The sequence below is a fragment of the Gymnogyps californianus genome, chromosome 14 (assembly GCF_018139145.2).
Source record: "Gymnogyps californianus isolate 813 chromosome 14, ASM1813914v2, whole genome shotgun sequence".
Classification (NCBI taxonomy): Eukaryota; Metazoa; Chordata; class Aves; order Accipitriformes; family Cathartidae; genus Gymnogyps; species Gymnogyps californianus.
Window position 1 is genome coordinate 9,992,055 of NC_059484.1, and position 23,883 is coordinate 10,015,937.

The 23,883-nt window shown below is 50.8% G+C and overlaps 1 protein-coding gene across 1 annotated transcript in view; it reads left to right on the forward strand.

Annotated features, from left to right (window-relative positions):
• The window catches only part of SH3PXD2B (SH3 and PX domains 2B), a 79,823-nt gene that overhangs the window by 11,524 nt on the left and 44,416 nt on the right, over positions 1-23,883 (forward strand). The window contains exons 2-3 of the mRNA XM_050905317.1: positions 1,569-1,649; positions 22,588-22,663. Coding sequence (XP_050761274.1) covers positions 1,569-1,649; positions 22,588-22,663 — 157 coding nt within the window. The remainder of the gene's footprint in view (positions 1-1,568; positions 1,650-22,587; positions 22,664-23,883) is intronic.

Consider the following 23,883-nt stretch of genomic DNA (forward strand, 5'->3'; position numbering starts at 1 on the left):
AGGATTGTGGTTAGCTGAATAAGGCCTGTGAGGCGACGCTGAGCGATTTGGATTTTGTCTGGGCGAGAGTGGTGGTGCCTGTGACACCTGGCCAGCTCGCTGCGAGTCAGCAAAGCAGTTGCAGCTGTGTTTGGGCTGATCATCTGGTTTAAGAAAAGTGGTCATTGAACTGCTGTGTTGAAAGTACTGAAGTTCTTTATTTTAGCAGTAAGAACTTGCTTCATCTTGCTGCCTCTTCTCCCGTCTTAATTTGGAAATGATTCTACTGCAAAGAGTCTGTGGTTCCTCAGGAGTCTCCTCACCTTGGTAGGTCATGCTGCGTCAGCCCTCTGAGCAACAGAGTGAGTTTTCGATTAGATTTTTAGTACAGCATTTGAGTAGGTTTGATGAGCTCAAATAATTTAGCATTGTGCTACCCATTTGAGTCTCCTGGTGTTTGAGTTTCGATATTGGGCTGGGATGTTGGTCACGTTCCAGCATCTGGAAAAACGTGTCGCTCTGTGGAAAACCTTGTGAAACTCTTAAGGGGTTCTGTTTTAAATACCCAAACCTCAGCATCCTAAGAGCCTTCACGCCTCATTGTGTTAACTGGAGTTCTAGCAGGTTTGTTCGCCTGAGCTTCTGAATGCTTTGTTCCTGCTTCAGTGAATCGATACTTGAATTTGTGGTGGAAGTAAGGAGGACATGAGAGTTAGAAGAAAAAATGAACATGCCCTTGTTCTGCTTAGTCAATCTGTTATCAATTAGTGAAGGCTGAGGTTTGCATCACTTGAGTGTTACGCTGGCATCTCATCAAGGGTCATCTTTGGTTTCTGCGAGCAACAAGCGAGGACATTAGATAAGTAATTGCCCAATTCTGTTATTTGCTCGTTGTTTTTCCGTAGAAGAATAAAAAAACTGGGTTGAGGGTTCTTTTTGCGTTCATCACCAGTAAAAGCCTGGTCATATGGTCTGTGAATAACCTGCAATTACTAGGATTGATTGTGTAGCATTTTAAGGAACAGGAGGGTAATTTGCACCCCAGCAAGTTTAAGTAAACAAAACCTCAGAGCAGCTTATGGAAGAACAGACGGAGTTTCAAACCTTCTGGGTTTGAGTTCTTGCAAGCCCCAGCCCCGGGAGGCCCCAGGCTGGCGGTGGTGCGTGGTGCAGCACACTGTGGGCTACAGTTTTGGGATCTCGACATCAAACTCGATGCTGCAGCCATAGATGGGATGGCCAAGGCATAGTTATTAACTCGTAATATGTCTGTGTCTGGAGAGACTTCAACTGTGTTTTTACATAAAGTGCCCTTTCATATTCGATGTATGCCCCTATTTAGGGATAGGGAGCTGTCTTAGTTCACAACTAGCAATAAGCATTTAGTAGACAGTTAAGTTGCAGCAGTGGAGCTTAATAATTTAAGCTTATATATTTTCCAGTATTGCTGAAATGACTTTAAGTGGTCCCATGAACTTCCCTGATTGACGCCCAGCCGTGGGAGCTGCGTTGGCAGCTTTAGCAGGGTTTGGGTTGTGGTGTGGGTTGTTGGGTCACTCCTCTCTGATTTCTTCTTCTGTTCCCTACAGGTGTACATTATCAAAGTCACCTGGTCCAATGGGTCCACAGAAGTCATATACCGACGGTACAGCAAGTTCTTTGACCTGCAGGTAAGCATTTCACCAGTTCTTGGGGTTTTGACTTCGGAGGGTTGAAAGCTGTGGTCAGTTGAGAAGCATGGTTTCTTATGCTAAGCGTGCCTTTTGTAATCTACCAGAAAAATGTTTTGAGCTGAGCAAACTTAAATGCAAATCCTTGAAAAAAGCGAGAACGAGGCAACCTCAGAAGCTGGACTCTCTGCTCCAGTGCCTCTCGCGCGTCGGTGGGGACACCCTGGGTCTTTTGCATGTCCCAGTGTTAAAGTTCTGCTGTCACTCCCTGGACTAAATGCACACAGGGCTGCGTAGGTGTGTTTGAATTGCTGCAACAGAAACCTGTGTAAGTGGTGGGGGTTTTGTTGGGGTTTTTTGTTTGCTTTGGGGGGGATTTTTTAAAGTTAGACCCAAATTCCATCCTTGCAGAGCTAATACTGTGCCTTTCCCAGCTGCTGTCACAGCAAAACAGGGCTGCTGCTGAAAAGCGCTGATTCCCTGGGTCTGTGTCTTGCTGGCTGGCATTTCGGGGAGCAGACGCTGGGGAAATGCCCGCTGCCCGGTGCGGAGCTATGCCAGCCTGGAGGGCGGCTGACAGCAGCTGCTTTAGCAATTACCTCCTGGTGCCGGGGGGAGCCGGGAAGAAAATGGAGCCGGGAGGGAGGGAGGAGGCTGGAACGGCAATTGGGACAGGCTGGGTTGCAGAAAACTGAAGCCGGTGTTCTGGGTGAGCAGGCAAAGGGTGTTTTCCACCCCCTCCTTGGTGGAGATGAGCCAAGGGGTCTGGCTGAGCTTTATGAGCCAAAACACAAACTGAGCTGCTGGAACAGGCTCTGTGCAGATGAGAAAGGAAAATACATGAAGTGATCTATGGACCAGCAGCAGCTGCCAGAAAAGTCACTGGCACGTCCCTCCTGGCCTGTGCGCGGGACTGGGAGAGGAGCTGGGCACCCTCTGCCTCCAGCGACCTGCTCACGTGAAGTTGATCCTAGCTATATGCTTTATTTGAAAGGGTGCTGTGTTGCCTGGGAATGAGGATGCCCTTCCTGAAATCCCTGCATCCAGACACAAATACGCTGCTAAAATTACAACACATCTGGGCCTGCCCAGCGAAGAAAGCCCATGGGAATCCAGATGGCTTTCCCAGGCTCAGCTGGCTTCAGGTCAGCCTGCGAAGCCTGGGATTGTGCGAGACGGCTGCTCGTGTCGATGGTGCCCTGTCCCCTGCCTGACAAGGCACCTTCTGCAGAGCTGTGGACGTGGCCGTGAGGGTGATCACGTTGAGTAAGCCCTGGTCAGCCAGCGAGAGCCTGGCTTTGGCAAGACCCTGGGTGTCCTTACCCTGCCCCGTGCTGCTGTCCCGCAGCATCGTGCTGGGCAAGGGAAGGTAGGGTGGCACAGGCGGCTGCTGTTGCAGGCAGGGGTTAAGCTGTGTGCAGCTGCTTGTGTAACCAAGGAAATATTAAAGTAAATAAACAGGGAACAGCTGTTGGGCAGCAGCCAGGGCTGGAAGGAAATGGAGCTCAGTGCTTCCTTCTCCTCAGCATCTCGTCTTTGCTGGTGCTCCAAGGTGGTGGCCAAGCTCACACCGTTGTTCGCTGCAAGGGGGGCACAGTCTTTTGGGGTTTGTATGTGATAAATCGGTGCCTTCAGCTGTGCTGTTTCCCTGGGCTGCCTTGCTCCTTGTGGGGAAAGACATGTAGGGAAATAGTGGCCGTCCTTCCTCTCTTCCTCCCCTGCCATCTTGGCTGGAGCTGTGCACACTCCTAGATGGAAAGCGTCGTCACTGGAGGCTGTCTGGAGCCAGAGACTCAAACTGGCTCTGCAAAACACCCTCGAGCCCCTTTAGAGGCAGAAGTGCTTTATATATGTGTCATGGCGCAAATGGGAAAGTTTGAAGCAAACATCTCCCCCCTTCCCTGTTCCCTGCAGCTTTCCTTAAAAAAAAAAAAAAAAAAAAGGGGGGGGGGGTGGGGGTGGGGGGTGGCAGAAAAGTAACCACTCCTTTTTGGCTCTGTTGAAAGAATGAATGAAATTGTGGTTTTTTTCCCTTCCTTCCCCCTTATCGCACATGCTTCCTGGTGTCCTTATTTTAAACTTCTGGTGCAGTACAGTGGAAACTGGATTGAAAGGCAAGGAGTGAAACAGATCCTCTTAGCACAGTGGAAAAAAATGCTCTAGGTAGGCTTGGTAGCACTGACTGTTGCCGTTGCTGGAGGCCTTTATTATATGACTAGTGGATGATTCTATGCCAATTTTAGCTCTTTAGGCAGAAATTTTCCATGCTGGAAATTATTCATGCCTCCAGTTATTTAAAAAAAAACCCAAAACAAAAAAAACCAGAAAATAACTGATTGGCTAAAATGGTTCGGCTGCTTCTGAAAACATAGTAAGAGGGAAAAATATTTTTCCCGGGCCCAGTTCTGATGGTCTTTTTGATGCGTTGGAGGAAGAACTGGAAACTTGAGTCGCAGGTGATCCCTGTGTCAAGAATCTGTCTTTCATGTTATCCAGTGAAAATCCATCCAAATTTATTCATACTGAGGAGCTTGAGCAATCATAGTACATGCATGTTTGGGTAGAGATATTTGTTAATTTAATATCTGTGTTCCCAGTGATTCTGGCTGCACTTTCCATGCTCCTGCCAGAAGCTGAGCATGGCTTTGTTTTTTCAATAGCAGCTCTGACCGCATTCGGGTGAAGGTTGGTGCACCCTCTTTACTGTCAGTGAGGCTGCCAGTGTCCTCCCAGGCAGGAGGACAAGGAAGCCATTTGATCCAAGTAGGAGAGAGGAGAAGAACTTCTTGGAGCAGGAGTGAGGGCTGGTGGGGGCTGACCCCTGGGCTGATGTGATGCTGCAGTTCGGAGCAGCCCAGGCACAGTCGTGAGAGTGGTTGGGGATTTTCTCCTGATATTCCCTGTGGGGCCACAGCTGAATCACTTGTCACCTTTCATTGTGGCCAAACAATTATTTTAGGAGTAGGGCCAAGTAAAACACATGCACGCTTACTACTGACAGCCTTGCCAGCTAGCCTGCTCGCACTGCAACTGGAGGGCAAAGTGTCCTTCCCTCCCCAGTCAGGCAGGAATGATACTCAAAACACAAACAACCAGCTCAGCCAAAACAGGGGTGAAACCTGGAGTTTGCCTAGTGCTGGTCTCTGCCTCTGTCCGGATGCAGAGACTTCAGACCAGCCACATTCCCCGTACTGGAATGGGGAATGTAGAAAACCACCTTGCTGGTCGCAGTAATGCCACAGGCTGTGCTGTTATCAGCTGGGAACATTCAGGGTTTTGTCTGAATACTGTGAGCTTCCAGAGCTCTTCCCTTTGGCTGTCATTGATACCCGAGGCTGGCCCTCTTCTGCAAAAGTCCTGGTTTACAGCTCATTGCTGTAGCAGCCTTTCCAAGCAGTACCCTGCTTTTCTCTTCCAAGGGTGGCAAGACCTCCTCTTTCCGCCTAATTACCTGTTTTCATTCCATTGACCACACCACGGGCCATCCGCTGTCACGCAGGAGATGATTGTCATCTCCTCTCTAAGGGCCGGTGACCGACGCTTGTTCCGCAATTCAGCTCGTGTGTCCCAGCACGAGGCAGAGGCTGCTTCCTCCTGGTCCCGGTCCAGCATTTTGTGCAGATGAAGTGGTGGCCCTCGTCCCTTGGGAAGCACGCAGATCATACCCTTTCCTGCTCTGGGGTCATCACAGGAAGGCTCAGCGTACCATGCCAGGTGGTGAAATTTGGAAGGGAATGCTTAAGCCAAGGAATACCTTCACCTCCTATACACTCCTCATTGCAGGAGGAAACCTTCAGTGACCTGGGCAGTGCTTGGGAGCGTTTTTGCTGTGTGGATCCTCTGTGCTCAGGTTCCTACCACCTCTCCTCCTTGCTTTCTCCATAAATGTTTTCTATCACACGGCGATTTACATAAGAGCAACTTTTTAGGGATTAAAAACCAAACCCTAGATGAAATTGTAATTCTAAAGTTTGAAACCTCAGGTAACTGTATGATTTGTAGTAAATTTGTAACTACAAATACTAAACTCAGTTCTGCATGAATCTGTTGGCTGGAGGAATAATTTCCTTCAAATAGGATTGAGGCTCTTTCGTAACACTCAGTATGCCAGATGTAAGCTATTGGGAGCAGATGGATGCTGTTCCGAAGAAATAAGGGCAATAAGATTGATGCTTGCAAGGATGCCAGTTGTATTCTGGACACTAACTGGGGCTGGAAGGTATGCTGGAAATGTTAGCTGGCATGGAAGCTGGTAATCAGATATGTGAGCGGCTGTCTCCGGTGGACAGAGATAGAGGATCGGGGTCTTGCGTGCCTGAGAGATGCTTCCAGCCCTGCCGGCGGGGGAAGAGCCATGCAGTGGCTGCAGGGCTCTGTTGGATCATGTTGGATGCATCACTCGGGAAGAGGTTAACAAGTCTCCTGGAAGGATCCTCTTGAAACCATTGGCTGTAAGCAGCGACACTGTTGGTTAGAGAACAGATACTGGCTTGTATTTTGTGTTTTTTATGGAAACCCCCAAAAAGAAACATTTTTTCCCTGCTCTGTAATTATGAGCTCATCAGCCACAATGGTAGTCGTTTCAAGTCTTCATGTGACCAAGAGCCACTGTTGTCTCGCTACGCTCCTAAAACTTCCTTACACCCAAACCCGACCCTTTTACACCTTTCCTGCTATTACCAGACCCCTGTGCTTTCCTCGGGCAGGAGCCCTGCTCCATGTCCTCGGCCTCCTCTGCCTTTTGGCTGCAGCCGCCCTCTCCTCAACTAGGAGTCCTTGCCTGGCTCTTTTCAGTCCTGTCTTGTTTTGCGTCCTGGACAGCAAGACTTGTGTCTCCGCAGTTGGGAGCAGATCTGATCGGTCACAGTGTGAGCTGCTTGTAAGCTGTGATGGAGCCGGGTCTCAAACCTCCCCCTTGGAGCAGGCTTTGCCGTTCATGCCATGTCCTGCCTTCTCACCACCAAAGCAGAAGTTTCTCCTCTGGCAGGCAGCTGCAAGGCCTTAAAAATCAAATTGCCATTGAGTGGTGCCCTCCTTGGGGACAGGTTATGCCAGGGCTTTTCCCCTTGCAGTCAGAAACCTTTTCTTCAGTCCTTGTCCCAGCTGAAGGCTGTAGGAGAGGGTGATGCTGTGTGGCTGCTCCTCTGCACAGAGGTTTAATTTTGAGCCAAGGGATGGAGACGTGACGTAGGCTGGAGTAAGCGTGCTTGCTGCACAATTCAGACAGAAAAATTGAGAATGTTAAGCAACCTTAAAAATGGCTCTGGCTCTCTCCCCTGCTCCTTTCTGCATTCGCATCGCGTGTGTTTCCCAGTCCTCTTGTTTGTCCATATGTTTAACAAATCCTTCAGGTTCTTAGCTGGAAACTTTCAGCTTTGACCCACCTGGAGCGATGTCATGTTGGAGAGAGTCCTGCAGCCCTCAGGCCAACAGCTTTTTGTGTAACACACAAAAAAAAATAGGCTGTTGAAGTGGTGCCTGCTTTTATGAGAAAATTGGCAAAAGGCAATGGTCTGTGCATGTCGTCTTGATGTAGAAGACAGATCAGCCCTTCTGGAGGGGGTTCTTCACCTGTTGTGTACATGCAGCCACCAGGCAAAGATGGGGAGGGGGGAAAAGTCAGTATCTTAGTAATTCCAACTGTTTTTAAATAAAACACTACATTAAAACGGGCGCAGAAGACACTAGCTGGCATACAGAGAAGAATTGTTCTCATCAGCCTGTTTCAGGCAGTTGGACTCTTGAAAAATTAAAATGAGCTTCGTGCATTGCTTCCAGTACTGTGAGCCCTGTGTGTGCCTTCCTCCGCCTGCACTCCTCGTCCTCCTCCTCCTCCTCTGCTCTTTAAGCTGGGCTCCTGGCAGGGCACAGAGTTCACAAAGGTGAAGTCAGTGTTATCTTAATTCTCCAGATGTGGAAAGCAAGGGGCAGGCGTGCAGAGTAATGTGTCCCAAACAGCACAAGGCTCCTTCAGGTGGAAACGCAAGCCGAGGCACTGCTTGGATTTCACCCCTCTTCTGGGCTGTGCCTGGTCCTGGCGGCCTCTTTGATGAAAAAGCCCTAAGGTAGCTCGGCCATGCTGCGGCTGCAGGAGATGGATGTCTTTTTGTGTCCAGGGATTGTAAACAGGGCTCTTTCGATAGCTATTTCGTAACAGGAATCTTATTTCAACACTTTGGGGATTTCTTTTTTTCTCCAGGGTTTATGGAGTTCAGCATAATTCTGCACATTTGCGTGTGCAATGTACTTCATGGTTTCACCCTGCCACAAAAATAAATCACTAGGATCTCGCTCTTAGACAGCTGGATCATGAAAGACAGGCCCTTGCATGACCAAGGACAAGAAGAAACCCACAGCTTCCTACGGTGAGGTTCCTGCCACAAAGCACCAGTGACTATTTTTTCCTCTGTGCCCAGACTGCACTGAGAGCCATGAGCTTAAGCACCATATGCAGAAGTATAGAAATAGTGAATTGCCATAATCGAGAGAAGAAGAAACACTTTCCGTTAAGTAAGGACTACCTCTGTCTAGAAGAAACAGCTGGTATTTTTCCAGCAGTGCATCAAAGATCATCATCATTCTCCTCCTCTCTCGCTCCGCAAAGAACATGTACAGTCCAATGCACTTCAGCCTAGTTAAAAGTTGGCTCCTTAATTTTTTCTTTCTCCAAATGTCTCCCATTTATAGCTCTCCAGCATTTGGCAGCCGGGAGCCAGCGCGTTCCCGCGCGTGCTAGCGCCAAGGCAGGTCAGTGGAGTTATAATTGGCTCTCGCTGGCACCCTGACTAGCTGCTGTGTTCTGTGCCTGGCAGCCGAGCGGGGCTGCAAGCTGCTGAAAGCCATGCCTGCCTCTGGGAAACGGCAGCCTGTCCTCCCTGAGAGTCGGTGTTGGATGGAAGTTCCAAGGCCAGCGTACACCTGGGGCAAGCGTGGCGGCACTGGACAGTGTGTGTCTGCAGCGGAAATAATTTTCAATTCTCGTAGCTAAAACCTTTCTCGAGCAGCTGCTGGGAACAGCACTCAGTTTTTGGTTTGTCCCAAGCTGATGGCCGGTGTTTGCCATTTCCCTTTGCTCCAAGCGTGCAGCTCCGCAGGCTGTGTCTGCGCCCTTGTGAGGTTTCTGCAATCCCCCCTCTTGCCTCCGGTGCAATTTTGCCTCTTGCTGGTTTGCTGTGAGCCCTGAGGGCTCCTGCTCACCTCCTGGCTCTCATCTCCTCCTGCTCCCTTCTTGTTCCCAGGCTCATCACCTGGCGCTGCCATGGTGGCTCTGTGGTGAAGGTGGCCCCAGCTCCTGAGCCCATGCTCTGTTCATTCATCCCTGTTGGCACCCCCTGGTCTCCTTCCCTCTGGAAACTTGGCAGAGCAGCCCGAGGAGACAGCATTTGCAGCCTTTGCTTCCCAGCCCTGGGGGAAGTACGTCCCATGCGAAGCATCGCTTGGTGGGTGTGATCCAGAGGGGAGGCTGTGCTGCGTGTAACCCGTGGAGAGGGGAGGCAGAAAGATGGAGAGTTGACAGTTTTGCCTCCTCAAGGACAGAGCTAAGATCTCTTGCTGACAATCCGGTGTGGTTTTATTTGGTGAGGCTTTTGGTAATGCGGCATTTAAAAGTTGTCCTGTAACATGAGGGCGGGGTTACACCCCTCTTCCTGTCTCAGGGGTGAGCTAATGGCCTTCCACTCCCCAGCTACTTAATGAAAAAGCCCTGGAAATTCAGCTGTCCCGTTCCTGGGAGGGCTGAGCAGGATCTCCAGGAGGGCAGGAGCTCACTGGTGGCCCCTCTCCTGCCCACTGCCCATGGGGTTGGTCCCTGGGGAGGTGCCCAGGGCCCCGCTGCGGGTGCCTGCCTGGATCCAGTTGTGGCCCGGGGTTCTGATGAGGTTTGTGTGGGTCTGGGCTGACACGAGCCCCAGCGTCTCTGCCGTGCTCTTAACCAATCTAACACAGCTCAGTTTTGTGGTGGAAAGACCTGCAATTTTTATCATGTGGCAGCAGCCCTGGATTCGAAACAAACCAGTTTTGAGCTGACTGATGCTGCCTGGGGGGGAGCTGAGGATGGAGAGCAGTAAATCAGTGCAAAGGAGTCTGTATCTGAGTGCTGGATTTTTACTGAAATGGCCAGGACTCATATTGCTAAATCCGGATAATATAGTACGGACCGTAGCATGTACCACACACATATCGTGGGCATCTAAGAAGTGGAAGCATCTGTGCAGTTTTATGGTGAGTGGGAGATGGAAATAAGAGCTGGGAGAAACAGAGGGAGATGGTGGTTCTGGGCTTGTCCTGCCCTTGCAGAGGGAGGAGATAAAGCTGAAGGGATGAGGTGTTTTTCTGCTGTCTTGATTTTTCACTTCTTTTCTGTGCCTTTCATTCAATTACATCAGGCTGTCGCAGGTCTACCACGGTGCTGTAAATCACCACTCCTGCGCTGGCTGTTGAAAGTGCTTTCAGTGAAGGATGTCTTGCAGTCTTGGAGTCCCCTTGCAAAGCGAGGTGTGGACCTCTGCAGTGATCTCCCTGGGGTCCTGGTGGGCCTGGGGACAAGTGAGGAATTGAACTGCTTGCTCTCCCTTCCCAGTGCTCTCCCCCATCTGAGAAGTGATGCTCCTTTCCTCTTACTTTCCTTGCATGTGGTTTTTTTTTTCCCTTCTCCTGTATGCTCACTGCCCTGAGGCTTGCCTGGCTCCTCGTTCCCATCCCTGGGGTCCAGCACAGACTTTTCCTGGGTCTGTGGCAGGCATCCTGCGGGAGGGACAAGGAGGGCAGGTCTGTGCCAGCGGCAGCGAGGCTGCTCCGTTGGCTGGACTAGGGGAGACCTTGCGGGAAGAGAAGGATGGGTGTGCAGGATCTGCCCTTCCTCCGTGATTCATGCCTTCCATGAATCGCTGCCGGCCGGCAGCGGGGAGCAGGACCTCGTTAACCAGAAAACGGAGAGGGGAAAACGTGACGTGGTGCCAGCGGGTGGATGCTGTAGGGCTCTGGCAGCTGTCCCGTCCCCTCTGTGGTGCCATGGTGACTCCGTGGTTTTCCTGCCAGCGGCTGAGGCTTTGCTTCTCCACTGCCGTGGGGGTGTTGCAGTGCTGCTGGATGCATGGCACCCCTTCTGCTCATCTTCCCATCGCCTCGTGGCTCCCGCACATCCCTGGGCTGCGGGGTGCTGCTCTGCACCCTGTTTTATGGTAACTTTTATATTCTGGTGTTATCTAGGATTGCAATGTGAGTGATAACCTACATGAAAAAAGGTCTCCTTTGTGATCTGGCGGCATGAGGAGAACCAGCGTTTTCCCTGTCTTAATTCCACTTCCCTGAGCCTTTCTGCCCTACTGGTACCATATCTTGAGGCCTTTGCAGTAGGAGTGAGTCACTGAGTAGTGAATTATAAATGATGTTTATGGCTGTCTTTACATGGCAGCATGGAAATTAGGTCGTGGAGATTAGGTTTGGGAGGTGTAATCAAGGTTGATGAATTTATTGTTTTAATACTGCCTTTGATAGAATATTTAGGGTTTGGGCAAGAAAAAGCTTTCATTTGAATGTCATTTTTCAGTGCTGCTACCATATTAAATTAGCCAAACCAGATATGTTTTAATATACAAGGTGCTGTTGTGCACCTCACGGAGAATTCCTTGTGCTCCCGTTTTCCTCTGCAAGCTTAGCTTGCTGATCATTTACCATCAGCCGTGGTCTGGTACTTGACCTTTTTGGAGAGGAAGAAGGTATGTTGTTGTAGCCGACTTTGAGAAATGCCTCCCTTGGCAAGCGGTTTGGGTGCAAAGAGGTTTGGGACCCCTCTGGGGCTGAATCCCCCTCCCCAAGCTGACAGCAAACCAGCCCACGCCCTGCGAGCTTGGAGTGGCTCCGGGAGGGCCAGGAATAAGGAGGAGGAGGGTGGAGGCAAGACCTCTCCCTGTCTTGTGCTGCAAGCGAGAGTTCAGTTGGTTCGACTATATTGTGCAACTTCACTCTGGGGTAGGTGGACAGCTTGCCCCAGGCACTGCAGAGCCATCCCAACGGCCGTCCGTGGGGGCTGGCTGAGGTGTTCAGCCTTGCAGAGTGCAGCTGCTGTTTTGGGGGTTTTTTTTAGGAAAAAATATTGCTGAAAAATGGAGGAAATCTTGTTTTCTAGAAAACTAATTTGTGGTTCTTCCTCCCTATCTGAGAATTTCTGCCTGTAGAGCCGCTGCTGGCAGCAGGCATTGCCCCTCTCCTGCCCTGGGGAGCACTGGGGTGTGAAAACTACCAGCACCTCTGATAGGAAGCCAAAATCTTGGAGTTCTCACCCAATCTCAGTCAACAGAAAGTTGCAATCCCATATTTTTTAACTGCGTGCATACATGCTGAAAATGGCCGATGAAATGGCCACTGAAGAAGGCTTTGTGTTCGGCCACACAGAGTGCCAAGCCAGCTGAGAAGCTGTGCAGCTCTTCAGAATGGTGAGGTTTCTTCATCCTAAGTTGGGAGGAAAGTTAGTGTTTAAATTTTAGCAAAGAAAGAAACTCAGTTCAGTATGTGTAAAACGTTCTCTTGGTTTTTCACTATTAATTTTTTTAAAAAAAAAGCTTTCCCCTTGATGAGTCACTTAAAACATAAAAAAACCCTTTTAATTTTAGCAGTTAGGTTTTACCGTTCAAATTGAAACGTTAATTGAAATGGATACTCATCTGCTGATCTTTCTTCTTGGCAAATCAGCATTTTCCAGTTCCCCTCCTCTCCCCCTCCCAACCCCTCCGCCCACCTCCAGGAAAGAAAAAAGTACTGTTGGAAAGTTCCCCGGGAGCTCTGAGGTTTCCGTTTGGGGGGCAACTGCTTTCCACCTGCCAACAGGTGGCTGCTTTAAGCCCCAAAACCGTGGTGGTTTTTTAGCAGTCAGTGAATTCGGCCAGAGGCTTTTCAGGTTTTCTCTCTTCATATCTCTGTGGTGAGATTACACTTAGAGAAGAGCTCTAAGATTAGGGTGCTGTCAAGGTTCGTGCTCCCTAGAGGTTTAGTTATGCTGGAAAACCTTGGCATTGCTTGATCTCCCTCTATCCTGGTTGGATCCTAAAAAAGCAGGTGCAGTTCAAGGTATGTGGTTTGGGCTGAATTTTGGGTGAAGTCTGCATTCTTGTGTTTAAATGCACAGAAAGCAGCAGGGTTGCTGCACTTTGCCTGCTGCTGGGGCTCCTCCGCAGTGCCTCTGTGTTTGCTGGCTCCAGGCCCTGGCAAAGGGCGAATATCCTGGGTTAGGACGGCGTTCCCCCTGGAGTTGCATTGCATCTTGCTTAATGCAGTCCTAAAGGCTCCCCGTGGGGCTCCCCATACCCCAGCTCCGCTGCTCGGTGCTCGCTCAACCCTTCCCTGTTAAGTGCATTAACTCCTCCATAAGCCGCGAGGGCCGGTCTCCTCCATCAGACATCATTTAACGGCAGCATTCTGGTTTTGCAATAAGCAGAGTTTCGTGGTGAGCTCCAGCCCTCTGGCAAGGACTGTCTGAACTCGGAAGTGCTCCAAGTCCTCTCCTGCCATCGTGCCGGTGGTGGCAGTGCCAGGGTCCTGCGCCCGCCCTGGTGCTTTGCTGCAGCGGCTGTGGGTATGCACTGTCTGCAGAGGCTTCCTGCCCAGCTTGGGTTTTTGGACACCACTGAACTTGGCATCTTTAAATCCCACCCTTTCTATAAATGGAGGAATACAAGGGCAGCGTGCTGCATGAGGAAGACACGCTGCTGGTGCAGAAGGAAGTGGGGTGGGGATGCTGGTGGGGACGCTGGTGGGTTCACGCAGGAGCTGGGCTGGTTCATGCTGTCTGTGGGGTTGTCCGCCCAGGGCTCCAAGGTTCCATCAGCTTCTGTCTCTGCTAGACAAAGAGTTTTATTGTCAGGTGGGAGAGGGTGGAAAGGAACATGGTCATGCTAAGGACTAAGGCGTATCTGTTTCATGTGGAGACCCTGGTTTTGGCAGTTAAACTTCGGGGGTTTGCAGTGTCTCGTTTTCCACCTGTGTAATTGCACTGGCTGCTGTGGAGCTGCTCTTGATAGACACCACCATGAATGCAAGCAGAATGAAATCCTCCCTCACATGGAGACAGAAGTCTCTCCGCATTGGCCTTTCTGCTGACTGTGCTTCCTTGGAAGATGGGGTTTGTGTTTAGGGAAGGAACAGCAGGGAAAACAGACAGTTAGCAAGAAGTCTGATGCAAGAGGAGGGTCATGAGGCTGGTGTTTCTGACCAGCAACGCACTCTCAAGTGGTAGGACTGCAGCTTTTGAAGCCCTGCCTGTAGCTCAAATGCCGCCTCCTTTGTCTAATCACGTTTGGGCCTGCCACAGGTTTAAAACTTTGCATTAATTTCAGGGAAGGAATGTACACCAGTCTGCTTCTCATCTGCTGGAGTGCGGAAGGTTTTTGGGAAGGGAGGGGTTGAAGAGAAATCAGATCGTGAGCTATTTGGAGGAGAAGCTAGGGACAAGTCATCCTGAGGTTTTGGCAAGCGTGCAGCTTGGAGTGGCGTGACATGTGTGTAAAGTCTCTCTGTGACCAGTTGCTGAAACACTTGACTGAAGGTTGCCTCTTGGTGTGAAGCACTGTGTTAGATGCGAAACTAGGTCTGGTTGGAGTGTTTGAGCACGGCCCTCCCCCTTGCTGTGCCTCGGCTGCTCAACACATGAAATAGGGCAAATATGTTGATATTTCTCCACCGTTGTTTCCGTTTCCACAACAGAAACTAAATCTCACGACTTCCCGGTCTTCTGAGCAGGTCTGCTTTGGGATGCTAGAGAGGAGGATGTGGGTGAACATGAACCGTCTTTGCAGCCTTCCCTATGGCTGCTGCTGCCATGAGCGCTCCAGCAATGGTTGTGGTGGTGGTTCTGTGGTCTTTGGCACCAGGCTGGGGCAAGTGGCACAGCTCTTCCCTGCTCCCACGCCGAGGCACCTTCCAGGGGTACTTCCCTGTGTGACACAGCCCCGGCTGTGCTGGAAGGACGTTCCCATGGACGGGATGGGGAAGAGGAAGCGGCGCAGACCAGCATCACCCCTGGGTATTGCTGCTCTGTTCCCAAGCACGTCTACCGGCAAGAGTCATTTCCCACAGCTGGGTTGCTGTGGTGAATTATGGATGCCGTACTGGTGGTTTGGTGGTGTTAATGCTCTGCTCCTGGTGCCTGCATGGAGTGCTGCAGCTTTCAGTGCTCATCTGTGCAGTCTGGGACCTGCCTACCCAGCCTAATGCCATCTAGAGGCTGCAATTATCAGAAATTAAGTGGAAAATGGATTAGTAAAGTACTGTAAGGAGAATGATGACTTCCAGGATTCAGCACCAATGAATTGAATGTAAAAAGCGATATATTTTAATCACCCAAGAAGCAGACAGAGGGATCAGCAGCTCTGTGAGGAGGCTGTGTAAATGGAGATTGCTTGGTGCTCTTCTCCAGATCTGAGGTTTTCTTTTTTTAAACACTAAACTCTCTCCTTAGTCTCTCCCAAATACATTCCTGACAGGCTTACAAAAGGAGGGAAAGCAAGCGGTGCCTTTCAGGAGTTGTTTGGGCCATCCAAAAATGGGTGGTGATTTTGGATCCCACTGTCTCAGGGTGTCTCACCTGATGTCTTACTGGAGCTGGGTTTTGGGAAGGTGCAGCTATGTCTGCCCTCTCGTTCCTTTCTGGGTGCCTCAGAGTGAGTACCCAGAGCTACTTGTTGCTTTTGAAAACATACAGACTTTGAATGTCTTAAAACATGATTATTTTTTTTTAATGCTCTTGGAAATGTGCTTTGTAGATGAGCACAGAACAGACACAGAAATCGCTGCAGGAGCAGGGCCTGCCTTGACCAGAGAGAGACCTGTCTGGAGACAAGGGTATTTCTCTTTCTCCTTCCATGACTCTCTTTCGCCCTTCTGCTGCAATTAGCACATGGTGTTGGTTGCAATGGCGATATCGGCAACTAGAAACTCCCATTCTCTCATCACTAATAAACAAACTTGATAATCTTTTAGTGATTTCCAGGGGTTTAAGTTTCAAGGCTGGATGATAAAACAGGAGGCTCCTTACATTGAGGTTACTACAGGCTTTTAGGGGTTAGACACTTGGGGTGAGTGCCTCCTTCACTGGGAATCCTGGCAGCCCTGGTGAGCGTGCAGTGCCCATCGTGATCTCAATTGCTTAAGGTGGAGCTGAGCACCACTGAGGTTTCTGCTTGGAGAATCAGTGGGTGCTCAGGCTGGAAATGTCTCCCGTCCTGGGAGGACCAAACCTAGGGGTGCGAAGCTGCAGCGTCCTCTTGAGCCCCCGCGTGCAGGCAGAGCCCGCCAGCTCCCCCGCCTTTGGTCCGTGTGGTTTATGGGCAACCACCCGGGGTAGCACAGACCTGGCGGTGCCTGGGTCCTGGGGCTGCCCGGGGCTGGGGGGGCAGCGTGGGCGGAGGGATGCGTCCTGCCCAGCCCCGCGCCCGCTGCCCTCTCCATGCCAGTGAGCTGTTCACAGGCACCAATGTCTCCCTCTGTCTAACGCTTCCTGTGATTTCATAGGAAATTTCTCTTGCAGTGGCAGCTGCTGCCAATTTGTGTGGCCCTTTTTTTCTCTGACCTCAGTTAATTCTTTTTTGTCTATTGCTGAGCGATGCTTAAAGTTTTCCATCAGGTTTTCACAATCCAGCCTCTGTGATGCCATTTCCTAGTGCTGAGGAGGTCAGGATTGCCTCTGCCTGGTAATGTGTAAAATGCACTTGAACTCATCCCTTGCACCAGAAGAGCCGGGACTGGGGAGAGACTGTGGTCATCAAGAAACCGCTCAGCTGTGCTGCCCTTCAGCTCCCACTACTGTCTTTGAACACCCAACTCGCTTTGGCCGTTGAACACGCATTACGTGGTGCTGCACCAGTGGAGTCCTTCCCCAGGCTTGACCTCCTGAGCTCAGCATTGCCACATTTGGGAGCTGAGCTTGCTCCACGTTGACCCTTCTGTCTTCTGGGCTGTTGTGTTTTCACCCACTGTTTCTTCGCAGACAGTCCAGGGGGATGCAGGATTGCCTCTTGTAGGATTGCAAAGAGACTAAACATCAGTAGCCTGTGAGCCGCTGCCAGATGTCATTCTCTTTCCCAGACTATCTGCTTGGCAGATGTTCCCCAAACCAGCTGGCTCCAGGGCACAAGGGTGCTTTGATCTGCAGGAGCACGTTTACAAAGTCTCTGGTTCTCAGTGTGCAGCCGTGTCCCTCATCACGCCCCCGTGGGGCCAGGGTGCTGCCATGACGGCGGGCAATTGCTGGACCTGTGTCCCTTTCCCACTGCATTTGGGGATCAGTGGGACGCTGTCCCTTGGTGGATCAAATTTGGAGGAGGACTCTTCTTCCCATAAGAGGAGACCTGACTAATGCCCTGCTGAGCGCGTGGAGGTCAGGGTGAGTGGTGCACGTGAATGTCCCCATGCGGAGTTCGCTGCCACAGGGACAGCAGGGCACACGGTGTGCCTGGCTGCCTGTGGCATTCCCCCTCTCATGAGGGACGGGGCCGACGGGGAGTTTGGGAGTGTGGGATGAGAGCAGGCTTGGCTCAGACCCATCTTTCCCCTGTGGCAAGCTGCTGCCTTCTCTCAGCAGGGAGGCTGTTGCTCTCACAAAGAGTCTCCTGTGATTCTGCTGCCGCGCACTCAGCCGGACTCTGAAGCCTTTTGTTGAACTCTTTCCCCCCCCTTCCCCTTTGGGTGGTGTCAAAAGCTGACTTCTCTGCTCTGGATAACGGACATGTCTGGTGGAGGCATGGATTAGGTCAGCTCTCGCTTGCTAGACCAAGAAGGAGGAATGTGGTTTTACGCCGAACCTCTGTCACGCAGGCAAAGCAAATCCTCTCGATAAGAGAAGGAGGGAACTTCCCTCACCCCGTGCTTGCGATTACAGCTCACGGCCTGGCTCCGACATCGGCTCCTGGTGTTGTGCAAGAGTGGAAGAGTTTGCTCTCCTCGCCTGGGTATTTCATCACCCCCCAGCCCATGCTGGTATATCTTGCTGTCAGTGACGTGAACCACCATCCCCTCCATAAGTTGGCAAAGACTTGCTTTCTCTTCTGCAGCCCTGGTATGTGCCATGCAAGCCCTAACACTCAATAATGGAGAGCCTGGGCTTTAGAGCAGCTTGACAAAAGCAAATCCCACAGTACCCCGGCTGCAGACGACTTGCTGCAAGAGTAATCCTGTGCCCTTCTGGTTCATCGTTATCGGGGGAATGCAGAACCTCTGTGTTTACCATTTCACCCTGACATTTTTCTTTCCACCAGATCAGATTTAAATGAAAAATAATTTTTTTGTTTTTCCTCACCTTTATATTTTAGAGGGGAAAACTTTTCTACTTTATTGTGGAGAGCAGAGGAGAAGCAGCAAAGTGATGACACTCCTTATTACCTACTGACATTTGGCTTGAGGGTTTGTTGGTTTTTTTGCAGAGACTTCTCAGAGTTTGATTCCGATAATCGGAATTCCGATAATCTGGAAGTTCTGGGAAGCGATACGGCTCGCTCACAGGCTGTTACACCTGGGGCCCTGCTCCTCCAGCAGACGTATGCCTCTGGGGTTACGCCGTCTGCATGGTGTACCCCTCTGGCATTACACCATCAGCTCTTACTTGGGCAAAGCTCTTCCTGAATGCTCTGCTTCCCGGGAATACTGCTGAGCACATACATTCCCTCTCCCTAGGATCCCCTGCAGCCTGCAGCACTCTTAATTGATTCAATTAGGATATTATCTTACAAGTTTCCTGTTAATGAAGGAGCTGTCTGCCAATGTGTTAGCTGTTGACACAAAGCTGCTTTTGAAAGGCTCCCTCTCCCTGGGTGGCCCCCGCCAGCCTTATCGCCTGCCCTGTTAATGGACAGCTCGGCCATGGGGACAGTGTGCTCCCATGATGTGCATAGACCTTCAGCCATGGCTCACTCCAGAAAGACTCACTGCCCAGACATTTCTGGGTTAATAAGAAAAACAGCTAATTGATAAGATAAATTGGTGGTGGAGATAAATGTGGATAAACGTGCCCTATCCTGACGTGCTGTTGTGGGGAGCCTGGCTGCGGGTTGGATATGCCGCTGGGGCATCCATGCCCCAGTCCTGGCTTAGGGAGCCAGGGCCTGGCAGCCGCGTGATCACCCTCCCTGCTGCAAAGGAATCGGTGATAAGTGTGATACAACGGCTTCCTGCAAGATAAAAGCACACCAAAATGCTTTAAACTGCATCTGCTCCAATTTTTTTTTTTTTTTTTTAAGATTCTGTCACAAATACTTAAAAATAATCTTGGAAGGGGAGAAACAATAGAGTTATTGTTTCTTTTTTCCTTCATTTTTCTTCCCGACGTGGCTGAGTGCATTGCTGAGAGCAAGACTTGGCCTCTCTGTGCTCTCCCGTGCTCGGCACAGAAAGCTGCGCTCCAAAGGGCTGTGTGTCTCTCTGCCTCTTGCCTGCCCTGTCTCCCCCTCTTCCTGGGATCTTGGATGGCTGGGCAAGTCCTCCCTTCTGGGAATGTGATGTGAGCAGTCTTGCTGGAGCTTGGATGGAAACCCTCGCCGCTGAGATGATTTGTGGGAGTCTCCCCACCTCCCTTCCACAATTCATTGCCTGCTGGGGAGCGTGTTTCCGTGCCGTGGCCAGGGAGAAGGGTGCTCTCCCAGGAAACCTGCCCTGCCCTGCCTTGTCGCTGGCATGTCTCGGTTTCTGCAGACATCTTCTGATGCCTGTCTCTGTGTCCCTCCCCCGGGGCTTGTGGGGTTGCTGCACTTTTACCCTTTTTCCATCCCTTTTCCAGAGCTGTGCCTGCTCTCCTTGGCTTTCCTGGGCAAGAGCAGTGTAACAATCTGTGCTCTAGTCCCCATCCTTCAAAATCAGCAGGAGCAAGATGGGCCAGAAAGGATACAGGGAGCCTCAAAACCTAGAGACATGCCAGCTAGCTTCCTCCGGGTCTCTGGTGGCATCTCTTAGCTCTGGAGCGGACCTTTTCCCATCGCTGTTTTGTGCTTATTTTTTTGTGTGAAGTTCTACAGAAGAACCATCAGCCCATGACCCACGGATTGGATTTCTGCAGATGTGTGCTCTTGTATCTTGCTAACGCAAACTGCCTGCCGTGATTACAGCCGGCGCTGGGGTTGTTTTCTTTGGAGTGGGTTTTTTAGCTGTTCTTCAACCACAGGCTTATGCCTAGTAAAACTGATGAACTGGTATTTGCTGCTGCCTTCTCCGGAGCTGCGTGATGTGGCAGCCAGGCTGGGTGGGATCCATGGGACCGACCCCTCTGCCTTGCTCCTTCCCCACCTTCTCCTCTTTCTGTGCATGCTGGAGGGTGCTCCAGGCACCTTGCAACCTCTTTTCCTCCCTCCGGCAAGAGAAGAGATAGCAGCTTGTGAGCGCACAGGCATAATGGTACCAACCCATGGCAGGCAGTGCAGGGTCTGGTCTGGCTGGGATGATGCTGGTGGCTCCAGACTGGGCTGGAGCAGAGCAGGGTGGCTGCAGCGAGAGGGTCCCCACGCCACCTCCTGCTCCCTGAGCAGCTGCTGCAAGAGGCACTGTCGGTCAGGCAAAAGGAAATGGAGAACTTCTGGGCTGAAGTTCTGGCCGGGTTTGGTGGGATCACATGGTTGGGAGCAGATCTGGCCAGCGGCACAGCCCAGGCACATGCATATGGGAGAAAAGACAGCTTGCACCGTTTGTGCCTTGGAGGCTCATAGTGCTCCCGGGAGCGAGAGATCCTCAGCTCGCGTTCAAAACTGAGAGGAGGGGAAAGCTTCCAGTGACTCAAGTATTGCGTTGCTTAACAGCAATCAGATGTGTGGCGTTTGCAACTTGTTTTGCTCACCCTTCGCCGGCCACAAGCTTTCCCGAGCTCTTCCCCACAGGCAGAGCAGGGCCAGAGGCACCTCTCCGCCGTAGCGCAACTCAGGTGTTTTACAGGGTAATGGGGATGTGGTGTCATCCTCTGTTTTCGTGGATTGAGGGAAGAGCAGGAGGCTGTTGTGTGCCCAGGGAGGCTGGGGAAGTGGTGCTGCCCTGGGAGCCTGCAGTGCCTCGGGGAGGCGAGTCCTCCCTCGGCCACGCTCGGGCTCGCGCTGTGGCTGCTGGTAACATCACCGCAGTCCCCAGTTATTGCTGAGTCTGGAGTAATTTTCTTTGTATCAAACACTTTCAAATTTGTTTTGAGAAGAAGCTGTAAACACGGTCCGTTTGTGCTTAGTGTCATCCTGGTTTTGAGTTGTCTTGTTTTCATTTTGAAGAGACTATTTGAGAGCTTCTTTTGGTTTTCCTGTTGTCTTTGGGAGTGTTGGGGGAGTTTTTTATTTCTGCTCAAAATGTAGGAAAAATACCTCCTTCCTTCTGCCCCCTCTCCACTAAACCTCAAGAATTTTATCCCGGTGCATTTCAGATCCAAGAAAAAACAATGCAAGTATTGCATGTGCAGGGGTGCAGAGGGCTGTATCGACAAAAAGGGCTTAGCTTTAGCATTACAGCACTTTAAACAAGCTGGTGCCTAGCAGCAGAGGAGTCCACAGCCCTTAGCTAGGAGCAGAGGCCTCCTGTAAAAAGCATGTGGAAAAACAGGTGCCAAAGAACAAGAGCCATGAAAACCAGGGAGCTAGGTGGGACACATCCCCGAGGGGTGTCGGGACCCCGCAGTCTGGCCCTGCACGGACTCCCTGTGATGAAGGGGCTCCCGATGTTACGTGGCGGAGCAGCAGACAGGAGGGAGCATGGCTCGTGCGTCTGGCTGCTCGGTGGTGCCCATCCTTCTGCCGGGCTGGGTGAGGGCTGCCTGCAGATGCCTCTCGTGGGATGAATGGCTTGGGCTCGCTGGTTGCATAGTTTCTTCTTTGCATGAAATACTTTAAATATTAATTGGGCCAGAGGAGAATGGCTGTTTAGACTTTGTAGGTGCTCAGGAGACTTCCTGGGCAGGTTGTCTCCAGTGCTTCCATAAGCGCTTAATTATTTATGTGGAGTGCGATAGCTCCAACAGGAGAGGGGAAGACGCATTTCAAATACCCTGGGGACCACTGAGCTCTTCAAGTGATGGGAGACAGAGCTCAGATCCATGCCCCAGAGAAAACAAGGGAGGGTTTGCGTCTCCCTCCCCTTCCTTCCAAAGGAGGGAGTATCTGAGTGGTTGGATGGATGGCTGGGCATGCTCTTTCTCCTTTTCTGCTCTGTGTAAAGTGCAAAGCCCAGTCCAAATGGTGTTTTCCAGCAAGACCAAGTAAAGCAAATGCTGAGGCTGTGGATCCTGCCAGGGCATCGGTATTAAGCACCATACCAGCTGCAAGGAAGTTGTGTGCATGTGCTGAAGCACCAGTGCAGGCACCCAGTGAGAGCAGGAGCTGGTTATCACCTCTCTTTGCTGACTAAACGTACTAAGTGCAGTTGCATCAGTCAGGAAATTATTTGTTTAATGCTTAAGATCCCATAAAACATTCATCCCTCAAAGCCTGTGTAGCACAAAGCGTTCCCCAAACTTGATGTATAACTTTATGGCCTTTTGCAGGCAAACATGAGTTGGTGCTGTGAGTCCAAGTCAGCTGTAGTCCAGGAACTGTGTCAGTGCTGTGCTATGCTTGAGCTAATAAGCTTAAAATATGCTTTTTTTGAGGAGCTTCTGAGATCTAGTGACCAAGGTCTGTCAGGATGAAACTTAATAGTTGCAGAAATGCAGGTTACATAAATCACCCGTGCTGAGCAGAATGATAGTGATGAGCAACGTCGGTGGTGAGAAATGTCTTGAAAACAGTGGAGATGACGCTAAGGTCTTGTGCTTCTGGCACTGCTTTGGATGTGCTTCCCTCGGTGCCGCTGGTCGCTGTACTCTGGCTGATGGTGCTGTGTACGATGTCTCAGGACACTGCTGGTTAAAACAGGCTTCACCTCCTCCTGGGGAGAGTGGCCTTGTGTCGTGGGAGTTAATCGCTGACTTTAATCACCTCTCTTGCATTTCCTTTTTTAGATGCAAATGCTGGACAAGTTTCCGATGGAAGGAGGGCAGAAGGACCCCAAGCAAAGAATCATCCCCTTTCTGCCAGGTAAGCGAGTGGGCTCCAGCAAAAACCGTGCTGGTTTTGGCATGGCAGGAGCTTTTTCCCAGTCTGTGTGTGAGCGTACACATGCTTTAGCTCTTATCTACTGAACCATCTGAGCAATAGCAAGTTCTTGGCCTGCACTGTGTCTGTTAAAACATCTGTATTTGTTAGCAATGTGCCCAGTGAGTGTTAAACCCCTCAGTCATTCTCTCGCCCTCCAGAAGTCATTAGTGGAGGACTTTAGCTAAGCAACCCTGCTTGCACAGCTTCTGCCAGGAGCAACCCCTGCAGCAGCCTGCTTGTTTTCAGAAGGGGCCTAGCCAGCATGGCACAGGGCTGAGGATGGTGTGAGGCTCCCCAGGAACTGCTCATACGCTGTTTTTCCTGTCCTGTGCAACTCAAAGGGCCATCCAGAGAGAAGGAAATAACAATTGAATTCCACACGTTAAATCAAGCTGATTGACAGCCTTAGCTTCCTCCTGTGAAGTTCAGGACTGGTTGCTCAAAGACAGGGTTTCTGTGGCATGATGTGTGCCCTGCCAGCCCAACGTGCAGCTGAGCGTTTGTGTGCCCGAGGAACAGATGCAGTCCGTCGCAGACTTTGTGGTGCAGAGGATTGCTTGTGGCTGCCCTTTGGTGCTGCTGCTGCTGCTACAGGGAAAAAAAGAACCCTAATATGCCTTGCAAAAATAACCAGCCTGAGGCGGCCCTGTGAGTCTTTCATGCACCCATAGCTAATGGCTTTGACCACAGAGTTGTCTTTACCCCCCCACCCCCAAGTAGCTAATGGTCATATTTAGAAATGTCACGGTACCATAATCACTTCCAGTGACTGTCAGGTCCATTTAGTGCAGCCCTTTGTGCTGTGCTCTGCCTCCTGGCTTTTCTAGAAACATAAAGGCATTTAGCGGGCTTTACTTTTCTCTGAGTGGCTTGAAGAAAATGATTTATGCCCCTTTCTAAGCAAGAGAATCTTGTCTGGGTTTCCCATAGAGGGATTTCTGATTCTGGCTTGTCCTTGCATTGTAACATCAGCAAAAGCAAAGCACACCTGACATTAATACAGCAGGAAAGCCCTTGCTGTACAAGTGCTCCTGCCAGCAAGGAGTGGGGAGGAAAAATGGAAGCCAAATTGGAAAAGGGCATAACTTGGAAAAATTGGATGTACAGTTTGGCCATGCTGCACTTGCAGAAAATTCCCACCAAAATGCTGCTATTTTTGG